At 45.5% G+C, this 19,915-nt stretch overlaps 1 protein-coding gene across 2 annotated transcripts in view; it reads right to left on the bottom strand.

The window, feature by feature from the left end:
• Nucleotides 1-3,620: 3,620 nt before the first annotated feature.
• The window catches only part of LOC121650117 (guanine nucleotide-binding protein subunit alpha-13), a 42,646-nt gene continuing 26,351 nt past the window's right edge, over nt 3,621-19,915 (bottom strand). The window contains exons 4-5 of one of the 2 annotated variants that reach the window (XM_042001441.1): nt 16,298-16,531; nt 3,621-8,154 (exon numbers count right to left, since the gene is read on the bottom strand). In XM_042001441.1, coding sequence (XP_041857375.1) covers nt 7,783-8,154; nt 16,298-16,531 — 606 coding nt within the window. In that variant the 3' untranslated portion in view covers nt 3,621-7,782. The remainder of the gene's footprint in view (nt 8,155-16,297; nt 16,532-19,915) is intronic. The other variant, XM_042001450.1, reaches the window with a different exon arrangement.

The raw sequence follows: 19,915 nt of genomic DNA, 5'->3' as shown, positions 1-19,915 counted from the left end.
TAACGGCTTTTAATCCCTGTATAAACCAGTCTGTAACAGCTTTTAATCCCAGTATAAACCAGTCTGTAACAGCTTTTAATCCCAGTATAAACCAGTCTGTAACAGCTTTGAATCCCAGTATAAACCAGTGTGTAGCAGCTGCTTTGTGGCGCCACCGTGCATCAGAAACGTCTTCTTGGCTTTATTCCAGCCATAGAGGAGCATTATTTTTCTTCTTTTCACACACACATAGAACTTTCTGCTCACTGGTTGATCTTTGGCTGCTCCTGATTGGACGTTACTGTCAATCTAAGCTCTCTGATTGGTGGAAAGTCTGACAGGAAGTGGCTCCATCATCATGTCCAGGTCTAAATAGAGGTCTCTTAGCAACATGTTTTAATGGTGAAACATGATAAATAATGCTGTTATCATGGAAGGAGTCAGATCCTCTGAATAAACACGGGGTAGAGGGTTGGTTCTCGGGGCCCAGCAGAGTTTTAAGGGTTAAAATCTTAAGCTAACATCACAATGCTGCTGTTCATTCATGGTGTTTCAGATGAAAAGCAATGTCTTTCTGGATTACTGAACCAGACCATGCTGGTCTCATGTATGACCAAACACAGAGCGACTCCACCTCATTCTGTCTCCTCACCTGCTTGACTTGAAGTTTACTTTCTTTTTGACTGGATTTAAATGGCTTGTAACCGTTTTTAATCTCTTTTCTTTCTTTTTATATGTTGTCAGGCCTCTGCCTGTAAAACTGTATTTTCTAATAAAATCTCCAACCCGACATCTGATGTCATGTTACATGTTTATGATGCAACTTTTACTTTACATCATTTAATAAGTTTAACAACATCCTGACCAGATGAAGCTGCTGTTTAACAAGAACCGGGTCGTCCTCTTCATCAGGAACGCCTTCTAGTACAGGGTCGTCCTCTTCATAAGGACCGCCTTCTAGTACCGGGTCGTCCTCTTCATCGGGACCGCCTTCTAGTACCGGGTCGTCCTCTTCATCGGGACCGCCTTCTGATACCGGGTCGTCCTCTTCATCGGGACCGCCTTCTACTACCGGGTCGTCCTCTTCATAAGGACCGCCTTCTAGTACCGGGTCGTCCTCTTCATCAGGACCGCCTTCGAGTACCGGGTCGTCCTCTTCATAAGGACCGCCTTCTAGTACCAGGTCGTCCTTCATAAGGACCGCCTTCGAGTACCGGGTCGTCCTCTTCATCAGGAACGCCTTCTAGTACCGGGTCGTCCTCTTCATCAGGACCGCCTTCGAGTACCGGGTCGTCCTCTTCATAAGGACCGCCTTCTAGTACCGGGTCGTCCTCTTCATCAGGACCGCCTTCTAGTACCGGGTCGTCCTCTTCATCAGGACCGCCTTCTAGTACCGGGTCGTCCTCTTCATCAGGACCGCCTTCTAGTACCGGGTCGTCCTCTTCATAAGGACCGCCTTCTAGTACCGGGTCGTCCTCCTCATCAGGACCGCCTTCTAGTACCGGGTCGTCCTCTTCATCAGGACCGCCTTCTAGTACCGGGTCGTCCTCTTCATCAGGACCGCCTTCTAGTACCGGGTCGTCCTCTTCATCAGGACCGCCTTCTAGTACCGGGTCGTCCTCTTCATAAGGACCGCCTTCTAGTACCGGGTCGTCCTCCTCATCAGGACCGCCTTCGAGTACCGGGTCGTCCTCTTCATCAGGAACGCCTTCTAGTACCGGGTCGTCCTCTTCATCAGGACCGCCTTCGAGTACCGGGTCGTCCTCTTCATAAGGACCGCCTTCTAGTACCGGGTCGTCCTCTTCATCAGGACCGCCTTCTAGTACCGGGTCGTCCTCTTCATCAGGACCGCCTTCTAGTACCGGGTCGTCCTCTTCATAAGGACCGCCTTCTAGTACCGGGTCGTCCTCTTCATCAGGTCCGCCTTCTAGTACCGGGTCGTCCACTTCATCGGGATCGCCTTCTAGTACCGGGTCGTCCTCTTCATAAGGATCGCCTTCTAGTACCGGGTCGTCCTCTTCATCGGGATCGCCTTCTAGTACCGGGTCGTCCTCTTCATAAGGACCGCCTTCTAGTACCGGGTCGTCCTCTTCATAAGGACCGCCTTCTAGTACCGGGTCGTCCTTTTCATCAGGACCACCTTCTAGTACCGGGTCATCCTCTTCATCAGGTTCACCTTCTAGTACCGGGTCGTCCTCTTCATCAGGACCACCTTCTAGTACCGGGTCGTCCTCTTCATCGGGACAGCCACCGGGTCGTCCTCTTCAAAGGGACCGCCTTCTAGTACCGGGTCGTCCTTTTCATCAGGACCACCTTCTAGTACCGGGTCATCCTCTTCATCAGGTTCACCTTCTAGTACCGGGTCGTCCTCTTCATCAGGACCACCTTCTAGTACCGGGTCGTCCTCTTCATCGGGACAGCCACCGGGTCGTCCTCTTCAAAGGGACCGCCTTCTAGTACCGGGTCGTCCTTTTCATCAGGACCACCTTCTAGTACCGGGTCATCCTCTTCATCAGGTCCACTTTCTAGTACCGGGTCGTCCTCTTCATCAGGACCACCTTCTAGTACCGGGTCGTCCTCCTCATCAGGACCACCTTCTAGTACTGGGTTGGACCTTTTTAATCCTGGTGTGATAGATGAAGTAGGTGGTGGAAACCTTCCTCAGAGGTTTTCTCCATATTGACATGACAGCATCACACAGTTGCTGCAGGTTTGTCGGCTGCATCCATGATGAGAATCTCCCGTTCCACCACATCCCAAAGCTGCTCTACTGGACTGAGATCTGGTGGCTGTGGAGGCCGTTGGAGTCCAGTGAACTCATCATCATGTTCTAGAAAGCAGGTGGAGATGATCTGAGCTTTGTGACATGGTGCATTATCCTGCTGGAAGTAGCATCAGAAGATGCTCCACTGTGGTCATAAAGGGATGGACATGGTCAGCAACAATACTCAGGTAGGCTGTGCTGGTTAAACCAGGCCACGTTGGTACTAAGGGACCCAAAGTGGACCAAGAAAATCTCCCCCCACCATTACACCAGCAGCAGCCTGAAGCGTTGATCCAAGGCAGGATGGATCCATGTTTTCATGATGTTTCCAGCAGATTCTGAGCCGAGCATCTGAATGTGGAGCTGAAATGGAGACTCATCAGACCAGCAACGTTTCTCCATCTTCTATTGTCCAGTGTTGGTGAGTGTGTGTGAATTGTAGCCTCAGTTTCCTGTTCTTAGCTGGCAGGAGGAACCCGGTGTGTCTTCTGCTGCATCCTGGTCCAGACAACTGCTGCTCTGGATATTTTCTCTTCTTCAGACCATCTCTGGAAACCCTGGAGATGGTTGTGGGTGGAAATCCCAGTAAAAACTCAGACCAGCAACCATGCCAAGTTCAAAGTCTCTTAAATCCTCTTTCTTCCTCATTCTGATGCTCAGCTTGAACTCCAGCAGGTCGTCTTCACCACGTCTACATGACTACATGCTGCTGTGTGATTGGCTGGTTAACAGGAAGTAGAACAGGTGGAGCTGAGGAAATGAAACGAGATGACAGAAAAAGGAGCAAATACAAAGAGGAAGGTTGTAAAAGTGAAGCATTCAGGTCGACCAACGTGATTTTCTGTCATTGATGTTAAAGTGAACCAAACCAGTTTAAAAAAACAGCTGATTTATTGGGAATAGTTGGTTAATAAAATGCATAAGTTAAGACTGTACAATGAAAGCTTTATTGCATAAAGAAATGTTATAAACACCAGACATCATCGCCTGGGCAACAAGCTAAAAAAGATCAGGAGGCACTAACCATGGGGAGACCTGCTCGCTCCTGTGGAGCTTGGCTGTTGTATAGTCTGGACACCACAGTTACAGAAATATTACAGACGTCGATCATCATCATCATATGTGAGGCGGCAAGGTACAAAAGGCAGTATCAGAAAGATAAGACACAGGTAGTGTTGGCTTTGCAGCACGGACTCCTGAGGACACGGAGCACATGAAATACTGATTTCAGCCGGTTGAGATCAGATGAACGAATTAAAACCCTCTGAAATGAAGTGACTGGTCAGGAGTGTGGACCCCCAGCTGTGTCGGTCCACCAGAGGCACTGTTACCCCAGGACTCAGCAGAGATCCGGCCTGGCTGGGATATTCCTGCTGTTAGTGACACGTCTGCACATATCATGGCCGCCATGCATTGCTAGCGCTCGTTTGGCACGTCGGCCGCTCGCGTTGACACGCGGTAACGAGTAGAGCAGTGGTTCCCAACCTGGGGTCCGGGACCCCCAAAGAGCATAGGGGGTCCCTGAGGCTTTGAACATCAGAGCTATTGTGATTAATGTTCACACATTGTCCCTATTTTAAGGGAAAAGTAAGCTGTATGTTCATTTAACTGTGGCTTTTTCAAAGGACAGGACTCAAACAGTGCTCGATTTATGGTGAGAACCTCCACTGGTTTCAGCACAGGGTGGACCAGGGGCCATGGCATTTCAGTTTTTGCATGAAGGGGGTCCCCGAGGGTAAAAGGTTGGGAACAACTGGACTAGAGTATGTGAACAAGAGCATGAACAGGAGAGCCGAGGTAAACATGGTGGATGTGTTTGAAGAGCATCTCTCGGACCTTGTCCCCAACGTCCTGATTTGAATGAGTTCTCTTCCCCGTCACGCAGTAACACTCATACCTGAACACTTGGCAACAGATAGGAAGTGTTTTGGGGGTTTGACGCCCCAGACATACAACGTGACCCGTAGATTGACCTTTTCACTTTTTCAGAAGTGTTGTGTACTGCCCCTAGTGGTGACCTACAGTATTGAGCAGTTTTGCTTCTGTCGTTTGCAGCAAGTATTTACACGAACGTAGCGGACGTTGACGTGTACGCTTGCATTCACAGCAGGTGTATCACAACCTCCAACAAACACCTTTTCCTCTAAAATACTGACGAGACGACGACTAACCGTCAAACTGCTTCCCTTTGAGCTCTGCATCCTTCACCAGGAAGCTTTCTCATCCCTGCTGCCCCAGCGAGCCCGCAGTGGATTTATCCAACCGGCTCCCATTCATCCTCATCGGTACTAAAAACACCCTTTCTTTCATCACTTTCACACATTCAGACAAGTCACGATCGTTCAGGTGACTCTAGTTCAGCTTCACCTGCAGACGGAGCGTTTCTGACAGAAGTTACTAACTTTTATCTCCAGACTAAGAATCTGGAACATAACTCAGTCTGCAGCTACAGACTCATTCAACAGAATGAACATCAGACTTGATCCACGCCTGCAGATGTGATTTGTACCTGATCCAGGTTAGAAAACTAGTCCAGGCTGGTTGATCCTGTGTGGCGGATCTGCTGCAACACATCATAGGAGCGGCAGGTTGCCAGTTGGTTCTCAGTTCAGAGCTCACATATGTGCTCTGCAGAAACCAGCATGAATCAGACCGTGTCAGGGCTTTGGTCCGAGCCGATGACGTGACGGTCTGGATGGAGACAAAGGAGCTCCTTCTGCCGGCTGAGAACAGACAGCGTTGCTTCATCCACATGCAGACAGATGCAGGGAAAGTTACGCTGCAACATCTGCAGGATTCAGTCTGGTCAGTTCCTCTTCTAACAGGACGAGGAAACACTTTCATGCTAGTGGTCCAGCTCTGTGACTGGAGGACAAGGCTTTCAGGTGCTTTTCAGGATGCCACTGGTAGAACCAGTTGATGAAAACATGTCAGAGGACGTGAAGCCACAACCTGATGTGTCCGCCCCAGTCTACTAACCACCCACCAGGAAGGTCAAACACACCTGCTTCACTTTGACCTAAACATCCTGAGATGTGGTCGGTGACACTGGTTGAGCTACAGCAGCAGGCTGAGTTCAGGACGCAGGATATACAGGTAAAACTAAAAAAATTAGAGGATGTGTAAAACTGAATTTCTTTCAGGTCTGGAGAGTCTGTGGCCAGTCCAGCCCAGTAATCCTTGATCCTTGAACCAGATTCTGGTTCTTGTGGCAGTGTGGGAGGTACCGAGTCCTGCTGGAAGATAAAGTCAGCATCTCCACAAAGGAAGCATGAAGAGCTCTAAGACCTCCTGGTAGACGCTGCAGCTGGACTAGAGGACGACGACATGGAGTCCAGGTCCAGGATCCGTCTGTGTGGTGGCTCTGGAGGCTCTAACTCCAGCCTCAGTCCAGTCCTGGTGAAGCTTTTCCTGACCGTCCTCTCCAGCTGCTTCATCCTGCTGCTTGTTCCAGCTTCTCCTTCCTCTCAGCTTCTTCTTGATGAGCTTTGATGCAGCACTTTGATCATCCAGCTTCTTCTGCAGCCGCCTGCTGAGGCTTTTCCTCCTGGTGGAGGGAGGTGATGGTTTCTGTCCAGCTGTCAGGTCAGCAGCCTTCCCCATGATGCTGGACTCTACTGGAACAGACTGAGACCATCTAGATGCTCAGGAGGCCTCTGCAGGTGTTTGGATGGATCAGCTGGTTAGAGTTGATTGATTGGCTCTTAGAGGCTACAACACCGGTCCTTTTCACACTTTTCTAATTTTCTGAGATTTAGTTTTTTTATATAAGCTTTAAACCATAATCATCACAATTATGACAAATACTTGAAATATCTCAGTTTGCATATAATGAGTCCATTTAATGTATTAGTTTCCATTTTTAGGTTGAATTACTGAAATAAATTAAGTTTTGTGAGATTTTCTAAATGTTTTAGTTCCACCTGTAAATTTGTTTAATCCAAACCAACCAAAACAGGGAAACCAAAAGCACATGTAGACTGGTGCAACGGACTCCCATGTCCCCTTCAAGACCCCGAAGAGGGTGTAGAGCTGGTCCACTGATCCACGACCGGGACGAAAACCACACTGCTCCTCCTCAATCCGAGGTTTGACTAAATGGTTAAATTAACTTGAAAAATCACGTTTGGAATTTCCGATTAGGACCGACATTTAACGATTTGAGAAAAAAGGTGTAAAACAAATAACCTGTAAAGTTTTTATGTAAAGAAGTTGTGTAGTCTGGGTTACAGCAGTCGTCTCGCACAACGCTGAATTTAGCGTTTTATTGCATCAGGGGTCAATAATCAGCTCCATGTCAGTATTTCCTACCATACTCTGGTGGCGTTATTGCCCACTCTGAGCATCTTATCTGGACATAGCGAGGCTGAGGGAAGCAGCCCCGATCTGAGGCCGGCTGTAGAAAAGAAAACCTTCATCCTTTGAACCCATCATCTGATTAAAAGTCAGAAAATAGTAAGAAATCATTTAAAGTCTACAAGTAAGTTTATCAAGAATCGTTAGTGATGAGTTTGGATGGTGTGGAATAGCAGGGTCTGGAAAAACCCAGGGACGTCTTCCCTGCAGCACTGTGCTGGCTGGCTGACTGACTGACTAGCGCACTGGCTGGCTGGCTAGCTGGCTCGTTAGCTGGCTACAACAGCCTCCAGATCTACTTGAAATATCTGTAACAGGGTCATAGATTAGAGCCCTGAGGAAGGTACAGCATGTTCAGAGTTTAGAAACACAAACGATTAGATTTCCTATCTGTTGACGCTTCACTGGCTTGAAACCAGCACATCCCTCTGCCAGAGCGGCAGGTAAAGAGGGGCGGAGCGTGGCGTGCAGAGGTGACAGTGGGGGCGGTGGGTCCGGGTCAGTTACAGTGGTTGGAGCTGGCTCTGATAAGTCACAGTGAACAAGCAGTAGCAGGTGTAGAAGTGAGTGGGAGGTTTAAAAGGAGGAGACTAAACGCGAGGACCGTTGTTAGGAAAAAGGCACCATGGCGGCCATTTTCTGCCTCCTTCTACCCCCTCCCTCCTCCGACTGACCCCGCCCCCTCACTGCAGCATCAGCTGCTTGAGGTTGTCATGCAGAATGGTGTCCTTGACGTCGCGAAACACCAACCGGATGTTCTCGGTGTTGATGGCCGTGGTGAAGTGGTGGTACAGCGGCTTCTGTTGCTGCTCACGCCGCTTCTTACGAAAGCGTTCCACAAGGAAGCGCTGGACGTCCGCCAGGCTGGCGGGGTCGCCCGAGAACTCCTGGAAGTAGTCCTTGATGGAGACCTGCTTCACCTTCTCCTCTAGCAGGTCCGTCTTGTTCAGGAACAGGATGATGGAGACGTTGCTGAACACCCGGTTGTTGACGATGGTCTCGAAGATGTTGAGGGACTCGCTGAGCCTGTTGGTCTGCCGGTCCTCCATCAACACCTGCAGGTTGCAAGGGGACAAAAATCAGATCACCAACACATCAGAGGACGAAACGGAGACGTTTCACCATGAGATGAAAATATGAGCTGATGGAAAAGTTGGAACAGGAGCAACAAAAAGCTGGAAAAGTACCTGGTACAAACCAGAAACACCTGGAGGAGCATTGGACAACTAACCAGGTTACCTGGCAACAGGTCAGTAACATGACTGGTATAAAAGGAGCATTTCAGAGAGGCAGAGTCTCTCAGATGGAAAGATGGACAGAGCTTCACCAATCTGAGACAAACTGGATCTAAAACTGGAACAATTTCAGAAAAATGTTCCTCAGACTCTGAAGATCCTCCATCTACAGTGTAGAAATTTGTTGTGATATTTTGAGTTATAGCACCTCAATATTAATATAAAATATTAAAATTCAAATTGAATAATGTTATTAACAGTGATAAAAGTTCATATTAATAACATAAATACAAAAAGTATCTTGTGCTGACAAAAAGAGTGTTTAAGCTTGTTGCTTGGCAACGAGACATCCTGGTTTCCAAACGAGCGAAAATCAAGACGAAACACGAATAACGAAGAAAAGGTGGCAGTGACAGCAAAGATGAAAAAACACGTGTTTCTTTGCTTCCAGCTTTACCGTGTTACTTCGTCATGGTTCCTCTTCTTCTCCTTTGTTTGAACTTTTAAGTTCACTACTACACTTGTGGGCTCAGGGTGGCCGTAACGCCGTCGGGCCAATCACGGCGCGGGGATTTTGGCGCGGAGGCGGGCCTTACATTTAAAGGCAGAGATTTATGAAACGCTGCCAGTAAGTTTGACTCTAAACTTTTCTTTCAACCTTAAAGAACATCGTATAGCACATACACTTATGAACAGGATTAATAATTCTTGACTTTATCTGTCGATAAAAACATGGTTAACATCCAACAGTGAAAGACAAAGATTCATTCATTCATAAAACCATTCAAATACTTTTCACGAGTAAAAGTGTTCTGTCGTCCGGGGACCTGAAAAGAACAGCAAACCTGAACTGAAACACTTTAGTCCAGGGTTCGGATATTTCCTGGTGCCTCACAAATGAACATTTCTTTAATTCCATTGCAGGTACAGTTATAAAAGCAAAGCATCTCGAGGAAGTTAATTTTAAATATGAAGTAACCAGGTCAGCTGTTCACTGCACATAAAGCCCCGATCCCCCCCGCAGTTATCCCCAGCCCGTCGCGGACGAAGCTTCTCGCAGAGGATGAACCGATCGGACCAAAGTGAACTTTTTTAAACAGCCTGGAGAACAACAACAAAGTTCTGGCTTCGGTTGGAGTAGCTGACAAGCTGTCACCTCGTCGTTGCCACTGTCAAGCAAACCAGGTTCACCAGGCTCACCAGGCTGACCAGGTTCACCAGGCTCACCTGGTTGACCAGGTTCACCAGGCTGACCAGGTTGACCAGGCTCACCAGGTTCACCAGGCTTACCAGACATTCCAGGTTCACCAGACGTTCCAGGTTCACCAGACGTTCCAGGTTCACCAGGCTCACCAGGTTCATTAGGCTGACCAGGCTGACCAGGCTCATCTCATTCCACATCACTGAATCCACTGAAGTCTTCATCCTCGCTGTCGTTCCTGAAGAACTCCACCACCTTCTCTGGACCAAAGCTCATTTAAAATGGTCTGAAGCGGCTTTTCAAGATGGCGGCGTAGCGAACAGTCGATTCTGCTGAGCTGCACACCACAGCATTGACAATTGAGTAAATTAACATTGGCTTACTGGCACCTTTACATCATCTCTAACTGGATGTGTTATTATGAATATCGATGGCAACATGCCGCCTAAACACGCCAAAAAAAGTAATAAGACGGCCGCCGCCGAGAGCTTGCCTAGCACGGAGCTAACTGAAGAGATGTTGGTGGCTAGCAAGACCAGCGCACTTGATCCAGCTCTTCGTCAAGTTATTCAAGAGATCACCGGAAACATTACTACGCTTATCAACGAGAGGTTGGACCCTATGTCCCAAATGTTGCAGGCTCATGCTTTGGAGATAAAGGATTTGGCCAAACGGACCACGGAAACTGAAGAGAGAATAGCAGCCCAAGATTGGATCAAGCTACAATACGGATTCAGACGCTGGAGAAGCAGGTCGAGAGTATGGCGCAACATATTGATGACCTTGAAAACAGAGGCAGGAGGAAGAATATACGTATTATCGGCCTGGCGGAGGGTGAGGAGGGGGCTCAAGCGGTGAAGTTTTTTGAAAAGTGGTTGCCCGAATTCCTTCACATCAATACCAAAGACGGCCGCATCAAGCTTAAGAGGGCACACCGTGCTCTAGCCCCTCAGCCTGGACCTAACCAGCGTCCCAGACCGGTGCTTGTCAGATTTCATAACTTCAGAGACCAACAGCGGGTACTCGAGACTTCGCGGCGGAATGGTGGCAGCGAGCAACCCCACCCTCAGGTGTACCAGGGCTCTAAAATCATGTTTTTCCAAGACTTCTCGGCGGATACTACGCGCAGACGCAAAGGGTTCGATGGGGTGAAGAGGTGGCTGTGGGATGCTGGCATCCAATACTCCCTTCTTTACCCAGCCAGACTGAGGATTATGCACAACGGGAGTGCAAAGATTTTTATAACTGTGGTCCACTCATTGCTTTAATTGCTTAACTTTTTTTCTCTTTTGTGTAATATTTAGTGGTGTGCACTAGCATTATATTGTAATACGATGTGCTCTTTTTGGAGGATTGTTTTTTACTTTACTCTCATTTTTTTGTGTACAAGGAAGAAATATGAGAGTTTGGTTTGGGAGATGGTGGTCCCCTCCGTAATAAAAGGGAAAGCACGTTTGAAAAGCGCTGTTTTTGTTACTGTTCAGTTGGTTGTGTTTCGTTTGTTCTGCTTGTTCGGCTCAGCTCATTTTCAGTTTAAGCGCACTGTTGGCATCAGGGTGGCATCTTATAGTGTTGGCAATAAGCCCAGGCTAAAAACATGTTAAGGTTGTGTACATGGCACATCAAGGGAAGTCACTCACCAATTAAGAGGAAAAAGGTTCTCTTGGCTTTAAAAAAGGAAGGTGTAGACATAGCGTTATTACAAGAGACGCACCTGAATGATGCAGAACATTCAAAACTGCAACAGTGCGGCTTTGAACACGTTTTCTTTTCCTCTTTTACCAGTAATAGTCGAGGGGTGGCGATCCTTATTAAAAGATCTGTGCCATTTAAACTCACGGAGTACATTAAAGACACACATGGTAGATATGTGTTTATTAAAGCTATTATACATGGAGAGGAATTTGCCATATTAAATGTGTACTGTCCCCCAGGTCATCCCACTACTTTTTTGACAGAGGTGGTGACAAAAATTGCAGGCATGCCCCTTGAAAATATTATTTTGGGAGGAGACTTTAATTGTCTTATGAATCCATTGCTTGATAGACTCCCTGTTAGCCCCCTCTCAATTCCCAAACGAACAGAGCAGGTGTCTAACCTTATGGAAGAGGCCGGTTTTCTGGATGTATGGAGAAAGCTCCACCCACACAAATGCCACACTCGAATCGATTATTTTTTTGTGCCTAAAGTTATTTTAAACCATGTGGTCTATTGCAAAATTGGAAATATTGTTATATCCGATCATGCGGCAGTTTACTTGGACGTTGTCCCTAAAAATGCCCTAGGGCGAAGTAAATACTGGAGATTAAACCCTCTCATTTTAAAAGATGATAAATTTGTGGAATTTGAACATTTTCTTATGGTTAACTCACCTACAGCTAGTAATCCATCTCTGCTCTGGGAAACGGCTAAGGCTTTTGGTAGAGGATTGATAATTTCCTACACAACCAATAAAAAGGGTAGAGTCATAGAGCAACAAAACATATTAGAGAAGAGGCTTAGCTTAGCAGAAAAAGAATATTTTAAAAATCCCTCTTCATCCAAACTGAAAGAAATTAACGCCATTCGGTCCTCCATTAACACCCTACTGACACAAAATGCCACAGACAAAATCAAATTTGCCAGACAAAGATTATTTGAATACGGGGATAAACCAAGCAAATATCTCTTCTACCTAACTAAGACACGAGTAGCTTCCCGTACAATCGCTTCGGTTGCTGATGGGAATGGTTCCTGCTCCACAAGTCCTGGGGTGATTAATGCGGCCTTTTTAGAATTTTATCAAAATTTATATTTGTCTGAGCAAAATGAAAATGCTCAATCCTTAATGGAAACTTTCTTTTCCAAAATTAAACTTCCTAGTTTGTCAGATGATGGAAGGACCTGTTTGAACGCAGAAATATTGGAAGTTGAAGTGCAAAAGGCCATTAAATCACTTCAGAACGGAAAGGCACCGGGTCCTGATGGATTTACATCAGAATTCTATAAAGAGTTTAAGGATTTACTAGCAAGACCCCTTTTAGATATGTTACATGACTCATTTAGTGCTGGTATCCTCCCCCCTCTCTCAGAGAGGCTAACATATCTTTGATTCTAAAAAAAGGAAAATGTCCAGAAAATTGTGGCTCTTACAGACCCATTTCATTACTTAATGTCGATCTTAAAATACTGTCAAAAATCCTTGCAACACGCCTGGAAAGCGTCTTACCCCATGTAATAAATGCTGACCAGACAGGTTTTATTAAAGGTCGCAGGTCTTCTAATAATGTCAGACGTCTTTTAAATGTCATTCAACTATGTCAACAACATGCGGTGGATGGCGTTGTAGTGTCTTTGGACGCGGAGAAGGCATTTGACCGTGTTGAATGGTATTATTTGCTTGGTACTCTTCAACAGTTTGAGTTGGGCTCAGTTTTTATCAAATGGGTTAAGGTCATCTATAACTGCCTCCAGGCAGCAGTCATTACTAATGGACTTAGATCCAAAAACTTTCAGGTTGGGAGGGGGAACAGACAGGGCTGCCCCCTCTCTCCCCTTTTGTTCACTCTTGCTATCGAACCACCGGCTGAGGCAATTGAAACGATCCTGCTGTAACTGGGATCGATACCATGCAGAAGTCCCATAAAATTTCACTTTACGCAGATGATGTTTTGTTGTTTTTATCCAACCCAACAGTTTCAGTCCACCATGTTATAACAATTATTAACCAATTTAGTCTATTCTCTGGTTATAAAATCAATTTTTCCAAGACTGAAGCTATGCCCCTGGGAAGACAACATCAGATTCCCAGCTCTCCCTTTAAGTGGTCCCCGGCTGACATTGTATATCTTGGTATATTTATTACACCTTATTTTGACCAACTGTTTAAGGCTAACTTTGCTCCATTACTTGACAAAATAAAACAGGACCTTGATCGCTGGAACTGCCTTCCTATATCATGGCTAGGCAGGATCTCGCTTCTTAAAATGAATATTCTTCCACGTCTACTTTACCCAATGAGAATGATTCCAATTCTGTTCACTCATAGGCTTATCCAAAAAATAAAGGGCTGGTTGAGCTTCTTTATATGGTGCAAAAAAATGTCATCAAAATGTCAACATTACAGCTTCCCAGTCATATGGGAGGCTTGGATCTTCCGGACCTAAGAAAATACCACCTGCTCTTTCTTAAAGACATGAAAACGGTAAAGAAATGCTCGTACAACCCCATAACAGTTAATACGGTTAAGGCTTTGAGGGCAGCACGGCAGATTGAAGGGAGAGCTGGGAAAACATCCACTTTTACCCCAATTGTTAACAACCCAGACTTTCTTCCAGGTGTACTGGATTCAGGTTTCAAGGACTGGGTGGCTAGGGGTGTCTCTACTTTTGGTTGTCTTTTCAGGGAAGGGATTCTAATGTCTTTTAATCAAGTGGTACAGGACTTTACAATAGACAGAAATAATCTTTTTCGCTTTTTTCAGATACGAGATTTTATTAAAAAAGATACCTCTCTACTGAGTAACATTGAGGTCTCTGATATTGAAAGGTTGCTCTTTGTATCAGCAGGGGGAAGTGTCCCTTAGCATGTGTTACAAAATACTGAAGGGACATTGTCAGACTACTTATCATGCTCTGTCTCAGACCTGGGAGGATGAGCTGGGTGTAGAGATTACAGAAGATACATGGAATACAATCTGGAACACTGCCAAAAAAATAACTAACTGTAACCGCACTTGGCCTTTACAACTTAAAATACTTCACAGAGCCCATTTGGCTCCGAATCGGGTGTCGAAATTTAAACCAGGCTCTTCATCTATGTGTCCTAAATGTAGGATGCATGACGGCAGCCTCACACATTGTCTCTGGTCATGCCCAAAGATTCAGGGCTATTGGGAGTCTATACTTTTTGAAAGCAAAAACATCCTTAAAATTAACCTTGATCCAGACCCGGTGTCTCTCCTCCTTGGTCGACCAAATAAGTGTATTACAAATAAGAACAGTAAGAAACTGTATAATGTTCTAACCTTTTGTGCTCGTAAGAATATTCTGCTGAACTGGATCTCTCACAAGACCCCTACGATCTCTGGGTAGAAAAAATTGATATTGGAACACATTCCACTTGACTTTCTGACGTGTTTAGTACACTCTAAGACTGATGTGTTTAATTCTATTCTATTCTATTCTATTCTACAGTCATTTAGCAGACGCTTTTATCCAAAGCGACTTACATTTGAGAGTAAGAACAACACAAGCATGAATTCAAACAAGATGGGACGTCATAATTAAGTGTCAGACCACTTTTGAGTCCAGTTGGACCTAGGTGCTGTCATGTAGTGCTAGTGCAGTGAATTATTATTTTTTTTTTTTTTTTTTTTTGTAGTCATTTTAAGTAAATACAGGATCACGATTCATTCATCAAACAATATCAACATGGTCATAAGTGCATGATTTCATCACACAATATCATCTTGGGCATAAGTGCAGCAGCTTCTTCAGTGCTTGGTTGAGCCAAAAAGCTGGACAAATCTTTCTAGCTTATTTAGTTAAGCTAAATGTGGAAATGCTCCTTAAACAACTGAGTCTTTAGCTTGCTTTTAAAAGTGGATAAGGACTCTGCGGATCGGACGGAGTTTGGTAGATCGTTCCACCACCGGGGAACAACAGAGGAGAAGAGTCTAGCTACTGATGTGGCGCCACCTTGTGGTGGTAGCACTAGGCGTCTTTCACTGGCAGAGCGTAACTGTGGAGAGGGAGTGTAGCTCTGGATTAAGGAGTGGAGGTAGACCGGAGCCGTTTGGGTTATTGTTTTGTAAGCCAGAAGCAGAGCTTTAAATCTGATGCTCTGCAACTGGAAGCCAGTGGAGAGCGATTAGCAGCAGAGTGACATGAGCTCTTTTGGGCTGGTTGAAGACCAGACGTGCTGCTGCATTCTGGATCATCTGCAGAGGTTTAACTGAGCATGCAGGCAGGCCAGCCAGTAAGGAGTTGCAGTAGTCAATGCTTGAAATGACCAGAGCCTGGACCAGGAGCTGGGTCGTGTGTTCAGTCAGGTAGGGTCTGATCCTCCTGATGTTGTAGAGAGCAAATCGGCAAGACCGGGAAACATGGGAGGCAACATGGTCCTTAAAGGTCAGCTGGTTGTCTACCATGACACCAAGATTCCTAATAGCGTGTGGAGACCCTTTCTTGGCTATGCCGAAGGAAATGTGTCCTCTATTCTGACTCGAGCTTGCGTTTGCCCTTGAAAAGTGGCTTAGCATATGGAATCTGCTGTGTGGGAAATGCTGAATGATCACTGTGACTGATGCTTGTTGTGATGCCTGATTGTAAGTTTTGTTGTTTTTTCGTTGGGTTGCTGAGCATTTCTGTGTTGTTCTGTTTTGGAAAACAAAAAATTCAATAAATATAGTGGTTAAAAAAAATGGTCTGAGGCAAAGTGGAAATCTGGATGAAGATTTGAACTAGTTTGTGGAAAGCATGGACGGCGTGTCCTGCAGACTAAAGAGGAGAGGGAGCATCCAGCTTGTTATCAGTGGACGGGTGAAAAGCTGCATCTCTGATGGGATGGGGCTGCATTAGTGGCCTGCCTGCAGTCCAGGCCTTTCCCAATAGAAAACATCTGGAGCAGGCATCTCTAACTCAAACTTGTGGTTCCTTCATAATATTCTAAGCTCTTGCGCTCATTCCTGAGAGTATTAGATGTAATGTGAATAAAATGATTAGACTTAATGGAAGCTTAGTCCTCGGAAATGAGATGATGCTGCAGGTTAAGCTGACTCACCTGGTCGTATTCAGAAGATGAGACAAGAAAGAGGATGGAAGTGACCGAGTCGAAGCACTCAAACCAACGTCGCCTCTCGGAGCGCTGCCCGCCAACATCCACCATTATGAAGGGCACGTTCTTAATCTCAAAGTTGTACTCGTGGATGCCCTTAGTGGGCTTTCTGGCCAGGAGGATGTCCTGCTGCGTCGGGAGGTAGTCCTGCAAGGAGATGATGGGATTCAGGACACAACTCTGCAGATACAAAGAGGGTCAAATCAAAACTTTTTAGGTCTTACATCTTCAAGAGAAATCTGTGACGATTATAATAGGGATGCACCGAATATTCGGCTGACGAAAAATTTCAGCCGAAAATAGCCTAAAAGTGCATTTTCGGCCGAAAGACTTTTATCACCGAAACAACACAATCGAAACAGGACGTTGTGATGACGCAAACAAAAAAAAAGGCCAACATGTCTGCAGTGTGGAAGTATTTCAGTATATCTGAAAAAGACCCACGGATAGCGATTTGCAAAACGTGTAATGGTGAAATTTCAAGAGGAGGTGCATCTGCAAAGAATTTCTCCACGTCGGGTTTAATTTATCACCTGAAATCCAAACATCCTGACTGCTATGCCGAGTATGAGAGGAATGCGGCGCAGAAAAGGAAATTCCTCCGAGAACGCCCACTCCGTCTGTGGCGGAAGTTTTTGAAAAAGCAAAGAAGTTTCCCAGTGACGGTGCCAAGGCAAAAGGGATTACACTAAAGATTATGGAATTCATTGCCTTAGATGATCAGCCGTTCTCTGTCGTAGAAGATGTGGGATTTCGTAGGCTGATCGAGCACATTGAGCCCCGTTATGCCGAGCAGGCGACATTTCTCAGACGTGTGTTTACCCGAGTTGTTTAATGTTGTTGCAACTCACATCCATGCGCTTATATCTGATAATATTTCAGCAATCAGTTTCACAACAGACATATGGAGCTCGGACGTCAGCCTCACCAGTTTGCTCAGTCTAACCGCACAATGGATTGACGCTGATTTCCAGCTGCAAAAGATTCTGCTCCATTCCCAAGAGTTTCGAGGGTCACATACAGCAGCAGCCATTTCCCATGCATTCGCCAGCATGTTCGACACCTGGCATATCGACCAATCTAAAGTTCATGCCATAGTCAGTGACAATGGAAGAAACATGACAAAAGCGATAGAAGAAAGCCATATGAAAGGAATACGGTGCATGGCCCACACACCACATCTGGCTGTGAATGAGGGAGTGTTGTCTCAGCGCAGCGTAAAAGACGTACTGGCTATAGGCAGAAGGATTGTTGGCCACTTTAAACATTCGCAGCTGGCCTATTCCCGCTTACAGTCTATGCAAGATCAGTTTGGAACACCAATAAAACGGTTCCAACAAGACGTGAGTACACGTTGGAACAGCACGTATTACATGCTGGAAAGCCTCCTTGTGCAAAAACGAGTCTTGGCTGCATACAGTGCAGATCACGAGCTCCCTGCAACATTTACTTCACACCAGTGGGTCTTAATAGAGAACATTCTCTCTCTTCTTGCCCCCTTTGACCAGCTAACTAAAGAGATCAGCTTCTCTGATGCATCTGTAGCAGACGTTATTCCTTTAATCGCAGCACTAAAGCGTCTTCTCAGCAAAGAGGTTGAGACGAACCACGGCGTGAAAACAATGAAAAGTTCGCTCTTACAGTCAGTCAGCACACGTTTCACTGAGATCTATTCGGATCCTCTGCACTTCATCGCGACTGTACTCGATCCGCGTTATAAAGATCATTACTTAGATGTGGGAATAAAGCAGCACGCACGAGAAATGATCCAGGCCGCGATGGATGCAGAGAACCCGCCGGCGCCTGAAGATGGAGAAGCGCAGAGCCCAGAAAAAAGGCCTCGTCTCTCTGTATCAGATGAGAGGCGTGCACCGTCGTTGTCCGATATGTTCAGTGAGATCCTGCAAGAGAGTGCCACGAATAATAACAGGTAGGCTATTCTGTTCTGATTTAATATATGTGGCAATCCAATTTTATTTTCTGCTAGCCATTTTTTATTAATTTGACAAAAGTGTTTATTTATGCACTTGCCCTATTTAAATAAAACTTCTTAAATTTTTCTCAAAATGCCAGGCAGTCAACAAGCTCAACCGCTCAACAGTTAGATGTTTATCTTTCTGAAGCCCCCATTCCCAGAAGTGATAACCCTCTTGCCTACTGGAGAAATAACCAGGGCCGCTTTCCTGACCTGGCAAAGTTGGCACGCAAGTACTTATCTGCTCTGTGCACACGCACCGACAGCGAGAGGCTGTTCAGTGCAGCAGCTCATGTTCTGGATGAGAAAAGGAACAGACTTCACTGCGATAAAGCAGAGAAGCTGCTCATCAAGAAAAACCTACCACTTTACCTCAAGAAGTAGAAGGGTCTTGTTTAAATATTTATTTTCCACTTTGCAAATCTGTAGTTCTTGGAGCATTTGTTATTGTTAAAGGCCTATAATTAACCTTTTAAGTTTTTTTTTTTTTGCAGGCCAACAAAAAATATTGTTATATCTTTCATCAGCTGCACTTGTTCTGAATGCACTTTGTTCTAGTAGTCCTACAGAGAAAATAGTATTTTATTCTTAATTTTATTTTGTATTACTTTATTATTGTACATTGTTGGAATGTGCTAAATAAATTTTTTCATAATTTTGTAATTTATTTATTCTTTGAAACAGTTATAGTATTTATACAATTGCAATGCCTGGATTTTAATGGGTTAGGACACATTCATAGCCATGAATGCAATGGTACTAATAATTGGCATAATTATTTATTTCGGAGTTTCGGTTTTCGGCCTTGGTTTCCTTATTTTCGGTTTCGGCCAAGAATTTTCATTTCGGTGCATCCCTAGATTATAACTTATAAAACTTTTTCCAGTGGTCTGGGTTACTCTGACAACCAAGCAGCTGATAACCCGGGAAGTTACTGATCCAGGTCATTTCACAGGTATCAGTAAAAAGAAGACCTTAGGCTTGGTCTGGGTTTCTGATGTGGTCTGATGGTGGTGTAACACATCATCCAACCAATCGCAACGTCTGCTCACATGCACACAACAACACCATCTCCATGACCAGAAATCCTCACCGGAGCCGGATCGGCACTTCATAAATAAGGTTGTTCTTTACGTGGATATAATTTCTTTCTTTCTTTTGTTCTTTCTTTCCTTCCTTCCATCCACCCACTGTGAGTTGTATGTTTTCTTTTCTGATGGGGAAGCAAAGATTACCATATAATCCCATAAAATCCGCTTGTGGGAGGACATTTCAACGCGGTAGCGTGTTTGTGATAGGCATGGTCTGGGACAGATGATGTCATGTGTTAGGTGTGGTCTGGAACCGATGATGTCATGTGTTATGCGTGGTCTGGGACTGATGATGTCAAGTTTTAGGCGTAGTCTGGGACCGATGATGTCATGTGTAAGGCGTGGACTGGGACAGATGATGTCATGTGTTAGGCCTGGACTGGGACCGATGATGTCATTTGTTAGGCGTGGACTGGGAACGATGATGTCATGTGTTATGCGTGGTCTGGGACTGATGATGTCATGTGTTAGGCATGTGTGTTAGGCGTAGTCTGGGAC

This window comes from Melanotaenia boesemani, chromosome 2 (assembly GCF_017639745.1).
Source record: "Melanotaenia boesemani isolate fMelBoe1 chromosome 2, fMelBoe1.pri, whole genome shotgun sequence".
Classification (NCBI taxonomy): domain Eukaryota; kingdom Metazoa; phylum Chordata; class Actinopteri; order Atheriniformes; family Melanotaeniidae; genus Melanotaenia; species Melanotaenia boesemani.
This window is presented reverse-complemented; position numbering and strand designations above follow the sequence as displayed.